At 30.1% G+C, this 11,114-nt stretch overlaps 1 protein-coding gene across 1 annotated transcript; it reads left to right on the forward strand.

Moving 5' to 3' along the window:
* Positions 1–1,555: 1,555 nt before the first annotated feature.
* On the forward strand, positions 1,556–10,552 carry LOC135130943 (mRNA-capping enzyme). The gene is made up of 7 exons (XM_064058417.1): positions 1,556–1,979; positions 2,082–2,386; positions 2,436–2,600; positions 2,657–3,172; positions 9,711–9,977; positions 10,023–10,213; positions 10,267–10,552. The coding sequence occupies exons 1-7, from the start codon at positions 1,794–1,796 to the stop codon at positions 10,386–10,388; spliced, it is 1,752 nt and encodes a 583-aa protein (XP_063914487.1). The 5' UTR covers positions 1,556–1,793; the 3' UTR covers positions 10,389–10,552.
* The last annotated feature ends 562 nt before the right edge of the window (positions 10,553–11,114 follow it).

Consider the following 11,114-nt stretch of genomic DNA (forward strand, 5'->3'; position numbering starts at 1 on the left):
TCGTCCTTTTTCGTCCTTTTTCGTCTATTTCGTCCTTTTCGTATTTTTCATCCTTTTCGTCCTTCTTCGTCCTTTTTGTCCTTTTTCATCCTGCTTCGTCCATTTTGTCCTTTTTCGTCCTTTTCGTAAATATTTATCTTTTTCGTCCTTCGTTGTCCTTTTTCGTCCATTTTATCCATTTCGTTCTTTTTCGCCCTTTTCGTCCTTTGCGACATTTTCGTCCTTTTTCGTCCTTTTCGTCTTTTTTCGTTCTCTTTGTCCTTTTCGTTCTTTGCGTCCTTTTGATCCTATTTCGTCCTTTTCTTCCTTTGTGTCTTTTTTATCCTTTTTATACTTTTTGCCTTGTTGTCCGTGATTTGAGGATTATGGTGTTTTGAGGGTTTGAGGATTATGGTGTTCTGAGAATTTAAGGATTATACTTTTGTGCTTTTTATGTGACAAGTCCCAACAACTAAGGTTACTAGATATGTATATCTATCTAAATCCCATTTTCACGGGGAAAATTCCCTCAAACTTTTTAGAATGTGGAGAGAGAGAGAGAAGATAGGAAATGTTGACAAATATGGCAAAAATTACTTTAAAAATATGAATAGATTTTTTGCCTGTTTTAGAGCTCAATCGAGTTGTCAAATGGACGAAAGACGTCAAATTAATTTCAATTTCGACTAGTAAGTACAAATTTTACTGTGTCAAAACGCAATTATCAAACTACTCGACCACAAAAGTTTTTTTTGGTACATATTTGTTTTTTGTGTTCGTTCTGTTCTCTGGCTCTCCTCTTATTAATCTGGTACTATTTTGAGGTATCCGTAAAAGTCAAGCACTTGACAGTAAAGATTCAGAGTTGAAATTTTTACTGGATGTAATTTGAGTCATATTTTGTCGATTTTATTAAAAGTTAGTTATGCTTTAAATTAAACGTTATTTCTTTATTTCATAACCAAGTTAAAGGAGCTTTTAAATTAAAGTTGGATTTTTACCATGGGAACACATTGTTGAGACAATGGTTTAAAGCTAATACAATAAAAAAAAAAGTGGAAATGGTCACTAATGCACACATTTAATCAAAATAAGGGCTATTTTTACCACAAAATTCATCTCTAGGTTTTCATCCTAAAAAAAGTTAACCTGTATAGACAAAAGTAGAAATCCTCATTTTGAATACCATCATTTTCTAAATTTTAGTTCTCAGTACTTACACATCTTTAAAGATGATCAATTCTCAAGGCAATAAATCTTCAAGCTGCCTTAATACTAATAAGCCATACAATTATCTGTTCTGTAAAACCCTTATGTTTTAAATACCGTATTTCACGATTCCTGTATATTACATTAAATTCGTAATGTTGTCGGGGTATTCTTAAGTCACTTGACATAAACTTAGTAAAACTTTTACGACTTAAGCGGCTTAAGCCAAACCACCCTTATAAATCAAACTTTCTATTCTAAGCTGCGACAAACAAATTTCAGGTAGAGAGTAGACCGACGGATGACCAGTTTTACCAGGAATATCAGTTCCGCTACCGGGCACCTTACTGTGGCTCGCCGAGTCCGTCAAACGTCAACCAGTCCCAGCCAGTCAAACGTCATTTCATGGTCGTTTCCCAGCTTTCCACAACAAACCAATATGTGCGTATTTCCCCGTAAATGAATGAAAACGGCCGCCTCGCTCCATGTGAAACCTCTCTCGAAGGCAACGTGCGTTTTTCGCGGTAGCACCCGCTCCCCCGCCTCACCGTACCGATTTTCTCGACCCTAACCTCACTTCGCCCGACTCGTGAAAATCGACAAAGATGAGCCGCCGACCCCCAGGCCCCGTGCCCAACCGCTGGATGCACTGCCCCCGCAAAGCCGCCGACCTCATCATGGGCCACTTCATGGCGTTCAAGACTCCGCTGAGCGAAGACTACGACAGTGTGGTGCCCCCAGAATGCAGATTCCCCCCGCGGATGCTGTTCGACTTGTGCAGGACTAAGAAGGTTAGTCAGGGGGTAGTCTTAACCGAGTTAATACGTGGATGTGAAATTCGTCGTCTTTAGTGTTTCAAGTCGGAAAATGGGGCTGTATTGGTGTTTTTGTAGATTAAATTCGGCTTGTGGGTGGACTTGACAAACACGACAAGGTTCTACGATCGGAGCGAAGTGGATACCGATGGATGTAAGTATATAAAGTTGCAGTGCCGGGGTCACGGGGAGACGCCCTCCAGGGATCAAACAAACACGTTTATCCAATTGGTGCATAATTTTATCACACACCATCCATTAGAGAAAGTTGCGGTGCATTGCACTCACGGATTTAACAGAACGGGATTTTTGATTGTCTCGTATTTGGTGGAGAAAATGGACATGGAGTTGGAGTTGGCGATCGAGACCTTCGCGAAGATGAGGTAAAACCCTAACTTTAACCCACGTCGGAACTAACAATTCTGGTTGCAGGCCTCCGGGAATTTATAAATCCGACTATCTGACAGAGTTGTATAGTCGATACGACGACGTCGCCGACACTCCCCCAGCCCCGAATTTACCCGATTGGTGCTTCGAGAACAAAGAAGGCGAATCTCCGCAGCAGAATAGCTACGAAGAACCCGCTTCCTCGTCAAAGTACGAAAACCCAATTTAAATTTCGTGTTTAACTATTTTTTTTTTTTTTTTTTAAGTTACGGGTCATCCAGGAGAGGTTCGAAGAAGGCGGCCTTCATGGAGGGGGTCCCGGGCGTGACCTTCTTCTCCGAGCAACCCAAGTCCTTCCACGTCCAGAAAAAGGTGCAGATTATGTGCGAATGGAAGAAGAAGAATTTTCCTGGGTGCCAGCCCGTGTCCATGGACATCCACAATATCACCCTTTTGCACCAGAAGCCGTACAGAGTGTCGTGGAAGGCCGACGGGATGCGCTACATGATGCTCATAGATGGCGCTGACGAAGTTTACTTTTTTGACCGGGACCATAACCCGTTCAAGGTCCGGGGTTTGACGTTTCCGCACCGGAAGGATCTGCGGAGGCACCTGAAGGATACTCTTCTAGACGGGGAGATGGTGATTGACAAGGTCAACGGCGAAGACATCCCCCGTTTTCTAGTTTATGATATAGTGAAGTTCGAGGGGCAAGACGTCGGTAAAATGCCCTTCCACCCCACACGTCTGCACTGCATAGAAAATGAGATCATTAAACCGAGGTAATAATAATAATAATAATAATAACAAATGTGTAAATTATGACATAATTCACGATCTGTTTGGACGTGAGTAGGCCGCGATTTTTTTTTTATGTTGGCTAACATGACTGACGTGGTTTTTTTAATGTCAAGTCTGCGTCTGACTTATCTTTCAGGAATCGTGTCGTTCTTGTTTCTTCCCGATATATTGAAACATATATAGGCAATACCAGTAACAGAGTAAGAAATTAAATGACAGCTTATAAATGAGTTTTGACACCGTTTAATTTTTTGTGTTGAAAATTTCCTGAACTGAAATATTGAACAATTGAAAAATGAAAAATCTGATAATTTAAAAATCAAAATTAAAAATTGATATTTGTAAAAATCGAAAAATTGCAAAACTATAAAATTGAAAAATTAATAACTTGAAAATCGAAATTTTGAAAAATAAAAAATCAAAAAATTGGAAAATTGAAACAATGGAATTAGAACGATTGAAAAATCAAAACTGAATAAACGAAAGAGCGAAAATTGTAAACTCGGAAAATTAATTAAACTGTAGAAATGAAAAATTCCAAAGTATTAAATTAGAAAATCGATCAATTCAAAACTGAAAAATCGAGAAATTGGAAACTCTGATGTAAAAATCGAAAATTGAAAAGCTGATTCATGAAGAAAGAAATGGATAATTGAGGAATCCAAAACACTGCAAAATTGCAAAACCGAGAATTCAAAAAGGTGCAAAATGTTGAATTTGCAAAATCAAAAAATTCTAAAATTGGAAATTGAAATTATGAAATGTTGAGACTCAGAAAATCTCTAAAAATGAAAAATTGCAAAATAATAAAATTGAATAATTGAGTAAAATTAAAACATCACTAAGTTGAAAAATTAAAATTTTGATTTTGGAAAATCTGATAACTGAAAAACGGATTCATTAAAAACTGGACAAGTGACAAATAGAAAAATTGTAAAAATATAAAACTCAAAATTAAAAAAAATGCACAATTACAAAATTGAAAAATTGTATAATTGTAAAATCGAAAAATTATTAAACTGTAAAATATAAAACTGAAAATCAAATAATTTTAAAATCGAAAAATTGAAAAATCAATAATTGTAAAATTGGAAATTTACAAAAGTTAAAAATCGAAAAATGTCGAAATTATGAAAAATTAAAAAATCATAAGGAATTGAAGAAACGAAAACTTTTCAAAACGAAAAATTGTAAAATGGAAAATTGAGAAATTGATTAATTAAAAATCGAATAATTAACACATGCGAAAATTGTAAAAATGCAAAATTGAAAAATTAGAAAATCGCATACTTTTAAGAACGAAAAATTGTAAAAGTATCAAACTGAAAATCGAAAAATTGCAAAGTATGAAACTAAAAAATAAAAAACTTGGAAAACTGAAAATCAAAATTTTGGAAAATTTAAAATCAAAAAAATTATTGAAAAAACGAAAACTTTCGAAAACAAAAAATTATAAAAGTGAAAATTGGATAATTAAAAATTGAATAATTAACACACAGGAAAGTTGTAAAACTGAAAAATCAAAAAAGTGTAAAATTGAAAAATTGGAAAATCGAATTCCTCTAAAAACGAAAGGTTTTAAAGTAATTAATTTGGAATATGAAAAAAAGTTATTAAATAAAAAAATCGAACAATTCAAAACTGAAAAATCCTATAATTTTAAAATTCAAGACTTGAAAAACAATTGTAAAATCGAAAAAATCGCGAAATTATGCAATTGCAAACTCAAAAACTCTTGGAATTGGAAATGAAACTTTGAAATATTGAAAATCAAAAAATTAGAAAATCGAAACAATGAAATTCAGATATCTTTAAAAACGGAAAATTGTAAAATAATGAAAAATTAAACTGAAATATTGAACAATTGAAAAATGAAAAATCCGATAATTTAAAAATCAAAATTGAAAATGGATTAATTGAGAAATCGAAAAAAATGTAACAATATAAAACTGAAAAAAAAATTGCAAAATTAGTAAATTGAAACATTGGATGTTTGTAAAAATCGAAAAATTGAAATCTATAAAATTGAAAGAAAATCGAAATCTTGAAAAATTAAAAATCAAAAAATTGGAAAATTGAAACAATGGAATTCGAACAATTGTAAAATCAAAACTGATTAAACGAAAGAGCGAAAAATTTAAAAAATGAAGAATTATAAAATTGAGAATTGAACAATTGAATCATTGAAAACCAGAGACTTTAATACATAGACTGGCTGTGTCAGGAAAAACGTGAAGTTTTTCGACCGCCATATTGCTTATAACCGTAAGTGCGCGAAATTTGAATTTTCCGGTCACAAAATGCAATTTAAAATGTTAAATAAAAAAGACAACAAATTGTAATTATTTATTTAGCATAATAATATCCATATGTATATGTAAATTCCTTTAAAAATATTAATGTCCTTGAAACAAAATTAATTTCGTGAATTTTTGTCTTAAAGAGATAGCTTTTTCACGCTCAGTACTTAAGCGGCACTCATAACCTATTCCGAGAGTCAAATAATTTCTCAAAATTAATTTAAGCAATAAATGAAAATAAGAATTATTTACGTCCAACTAATCCATACTAAACAATGTTCATTATGTAGAAAAAAAAATGTATGGTCCCCACTTTGCAAAGTTAAGGCAAACATTTTAGTTACCAAATCATTTTTAATGGCCATATTTACAAACAATCTCGTAAGTCCCGACACACAACCACTTTTATTTCGAGGTCTAGAAACGTTCTGTGCTAGAAACTACTGCTGCTAACCACCACAACCTCACTTAATTTGACATAAAAGTTATAGCAATGGCGTCCATACTACCATGCGCCGTGGCTTCACCGAAATGCATTAGAAATGTTACTAACAGCCAGTCTATATATTTAAAGTCTCTGTTGAAAACCAAAAGTTGTAAAAAGATAAAACTGAAAAATGAAAAAAATTTCAAAACTACAGAATTGAAAAATAGGATATTTTTGTAACATCGAAAAATTACGAAAATTAAAAATCTAAAAATTGCAAAACTATAAAGCTGAAAAACAAAAAAAAAACAAAAATTGTCGTAATTAAATTGAAGTATAAAAAAATTGAAAAATTGGATAATTGCAGATTCGGAAAATTAAAATGAAAAATTGCAAAGTATTAAATTAGAAAATCGATCAATTCAAAATTGAAAAATCGAGAAATTGGAAAATCTGATGTGAAAATCGAAAATTGAAAAGCTGATTCATGAAGAAAGAAATGGATAATTGAGAAATCCAAAAAATTGCAAAATTGCTAAACCGGGAATTCAAAAAGGTGTAAAATGTCGAATTTGCAAAACCAAAAAATTCTAAAATTGGAAATTGAAATTTTGAAATGTTGAAAATGAAAAATTGCAAAATAATAAAATTGAATAATTGAGTAACGGTAAAATTGAAACATCACTTAGTTGAAAAATCAAGAAATTAAAATTTTGATAACTATAAAATTAAAAATTGACAAATTCAAAAATCAAGATTTTGGAAAATCTGATAACTGAAAAATTGATTCATTAAAAACCGGACAAATAGAAAAATTGTAAAAATATAAAACTCAAAAATAAAAAAATTGCACAATTAGAAAATTTCAAAATCGAAAAATTGAAAAATCAATAATTGTAAAATTGAAAATTTACAAAAGTTAAAAATCGAAAAATGTCCAAATTATGAAAAATTAAAAAATCATAAAGAATTGAAGAACGAAAATTAATCGAAACGAAAAATTATAAAATGGAAAATTGAGAAATTGATTAATTAAAAATCGATTAATTAACACAAGCGAAAATTGTAAAAATGTAAAATTGAATAATCAAAAAAGTGTAAAATTGAAAAATTAGAAAATCGGATATTTTAAGAACGAAAAATTGTAAAATAAAACTCAAAAATCAAAAAATTTCAAAACTACAAAATTGAAAAATTATTAAATTGTAAATTTGAAAAATTGCAAAAATATAAAACTGAAAATCGAATAATTTAAAATCGAAAAATTGCAAAAGTATGAAACTGAAAAATAATTGAAAGTCAAAATTTTGGAAAATTTAAAATCAAAAAAATTATTGAAAAAACGAAAACTTTTGAAAACAAAAAATTATAAAAGTGAAAATTGAGAGATTGGTTAATTAATAATTGAATAATTAAAAAACACGAAAATCAAAAAAGTGTAAAATTGAGAAATTGGAAAATCGAATTCCTGTAAAAACGAATAATTTTAAAGTAATTAATTTGGAATATAAAAAAATAAAAAATTATTAAATTAAAAAATCGAACAATTCAAAACTGAAAAATCCTATAATTTTAAAATTCAAGAATTGAAAAATTGGACAATTGTAAAATCGAAAAGTCATTAAATTTGAAAAATTGAAAATTCTGATAACTGTATAATCGAAAAATTGCGAAATTATGAAATTGAAAAATTAAAAACTTGGAAAACTGAAAATCGAAATTTTGGAAAATTAAAAATTGGAAAATCGAGACAATTAAATTCGGATGAATGAAAAATTGAGTAATTAAAGAAACGAAAAATATGAAGAACAAAGAAATATAAAATTGAAAGTTGAGAAAATAATTAAAAACCGAATAATTGACCCATCTGATAATTATTTTAAAAATTTTAAATTTAAAAATCGAAACTGTAAAATCGAAAAATTGAAAAAACGGATACCTTTAAAAACGCAAAAAGTTTAAATTGAAATTTTAAATAATTAAAACACAATAAATTGGATAATCGTAAACTCGAAAATTTATTAAACTGAAAAAATTAAAAATTACAAAATTAGTAAATTAAAAAATCGAATTCTAGAATGGAAATTCGAGTAATTGGAAAATCTGATACTTGAAAAATCAAAAATTGAAAAACGGATTCATTAAAAAGTAGACAATTCAGAAATTGAAAAATTGTAATAATATAAAATTGAAAAAGTGAAAAATTGCAAAATTATGAAATTGCAAACTCAAAAACTCTTGGAAAATTGGAAATGAAATTTTGAAATATTGAAAATCAAAAAATTAAAAATCGAAACAATGAAATTCGGATATCTTTAAAAACGGAAAAAAAATTGCGAAATTATGAAAGTGTTAAAAATTTGTAAGACTTGAAAATCGAAATTTTGGAAAATTAAAAATCAAAAATGGAGTAGGTAATTGAAAAAACGACAATTTTAAAAAGAAAGAATTATAAAATTGAAAATTTGAGAAATTAACTCATGTTCATTGTAAAAATGGAAAATTGAAAAGTCAAAAGTGTAAACTCGAAAAATTGGAAAATTGGATACCTTTAAAAACGAAAAATGCTTAATTAAATTGCAATTATGAATAATTAAAAATTAAGAAAACTGGATAATCGTAAACTGGAATATTTATTAAACTGTAAAAAATCGAACAATTTAAAACTGAAAAATCGAGAAATCGAAAAATTGTATTAATATAAAACTGAAAAATCAATAAATTATTAAACTTTAAAAAATAAAAATTGCAAAAAATAATTGAGTAACGGTAAAATTGAAACATTATCAAGTTGAAAAATGAAAAAACTGAAAAATCTGATAACTGAAAAGTCGACAAATTAAAAAATTGAGAAATTGGAAAATCTGGTAAGTGAAAAATTGATTCATTAAAAACCGGATAATTGAGAAATCGTAAAAATATGAAACTCAAAAATCAAAAAATTGCATAATTGCAAAATTAAAAAAATTAGATAATTGTGAAATTGAAAATCGAATAATTTTAAATTCGAAAAATTAAAAAATCAGATAATTGTAAACTCAAAAATTTATTAAACTGTAAATATGAAAAATCGAGGAATTGGAAAATTTGATACTTCAAAAATTAAAAAGTTGCAAAATTTCAATACTGAAAAATAGCATAATTTTAAATTGAAAAATTGAAAAATCAGGGAATTCTAAAATCGAAAAAGTGCAAAATTGTGAAATTGAAAAATTAAAAATTCCTGGAAAATTCGTAATCGAAAAATTTAATTATTAAAAATCAAAGAATAGGAAAATCGGGACAATGAAACTTTTAAAAACGGATAGTTGTAAAATAATTAAACTGAAAACTAAAAAAATGAAATTTTGAACAATTAAAAATTAAAAAAAAATCAAGATTGGTAGAATTACAAAACTGAAAAATTGGACGGTTGTATAATAATCGAAAAATTATTAAACTGTGAAAATTAAAAATCAAATTCGAAATATCGAATAATGGTCAATTGGAAAAATTATAAAATCGTGAAATTAAACATTATTAAGTTGAAAAATCTAAAAATTTTGATTTTACAATATCAATATCAAACACTAGAAAAATGAAAGTTTTACAAGTTTAACAACAATCGGTCCGATAGTTTTGGAATTTGTTTGTTTAATAAAAATTAATACAGACGACAGACTCTAGTGGTCATGAAACGTTGAGAAAACATGAAAGTAGCAATTCCCCCGATGGACTCAATTAGTACCTCCTCAGGAAGTAAAACGTAGAAAATATATTATTACGTGTTAAAATATCACTACAATCTTTCAGGTACATGGCCATGGAGAACGGTCTCATCAACAAGACCTCCGAGCCGTTCAGCGTGCGCAAGAAGGACTTCTGGGAGATAACGCAAGCCACCAGCTTGCTGGGGGAAAAATTCGCTCGAACTTTATCCCACGAACCCGACGGCTTGATCTTCCAGCCGGCGAAGGAGCCCTACGTGGCCGGTCGCTGCGACGAGGTGCTCAAATGGAAGCCTCTGGACATGAATTCGGTCGACTTTAGGCTAAAAATCGTGAAAGAGGAGGGCGAAGGGTAACTGAAGGCGTGTTTTTGACCAGCGTTAACGCTATGTTCTAGGATCGTCTCCCGGAAGGTGGGATTCCTGTACGTGGGGCAGTTGGACGCGCCCTTCGCGAAAATGAAGTACACCAAGGCGATGAAGGACTTGGATAATAAGATAATCGAGTGCAAGTTCGAGGAGAACCAGTGGAAGTTTATGAGAGAGAGGACTGATAAGTCGTATCCGAATAGTTTTAATACTGCCAAAGGTATGGGGGTGAGTGGTTTGTGGGGCGAAGGTGAATTGAGGTTGTTGTTTTAGCTGTTTGCGGGAGTATTCAGAATCCGATTACTAAGGAGAAACTGCTGGATTATATCGAGAGGTATAGGTTTGACGACGATAGTGAGATGATGCCGCCACCTGGAAAGAGGATAAGGAGATGATTGCTTGGTTTTTTTAAATATGAAATGTTGGTTTATTTGCGTAAATATTTTTTTATGATATACAAGAGATGATAGGTGGATCATATCGAGCTCACTCAGTTTTTAAACTTGGTAATTGCTGTTATAATTTTAATTTATTTATAAGAATAAATTAATAATGAAAATTGTGTTTTCTTGTGTGGTATGTACGAATTGAGTTTAATGGTTATTTTGTAAATTAAAAAAATATTGAAAAAAATCATTACGAAAATTTTTTGTCTTAAAAATAGTTCTGAATACAGAAGGAATGTAAACGTTTTGGTTTATCTTCGATTCTTCAATAATATCGTCGTTAAATGCGTAACCATTGGGATGTAATCATATTCACAAAATACGGGTATTTTTACAGGTGGTGTTTTGTTGGTTGCCTATTTATAAATATAAAAAATAAGTAGAAATTATCTTTGTGTTAAGAATTTGGTCATCACCTCAGTTCATTATTTTAAATTTGCTAAATTCTGTTATAGTTTTAATTTATTTGGGTGGAGAAAGGTTTCCGCACGTCCGTCATCCACAAAGGAAGAATATAACTGTGTTTGTTGGGTTGCATAAAAACCACAAAGGGAATGATGTTTACATGTTGATTTAACCATGTTTAACAAAACTTACGAAACTGATGTAATTACATTCGACTGTATTTTTATTTCAATAAACACACCCAGCGTTTTGTTAGCTTTGCAGTTGAAA

Source organism: Zophobas morio, unplaced genomic scaffold (assembly GCF_036711695.1).
Source record: "Zophobas morio isolate AGI-343-1 ecotype UQ-CSIRO unplaced genomic scaffold, CSIRO_AGI_Zmor_V1 ptg000018l, whole genome shotgun sequence".
NCBI classification, from domain to species: Eukaryota; Metazoa; Arthropoda; class Insecta; order Coleoptera; family Tenebrionidae; genus Zophobas; species Zophobas morio.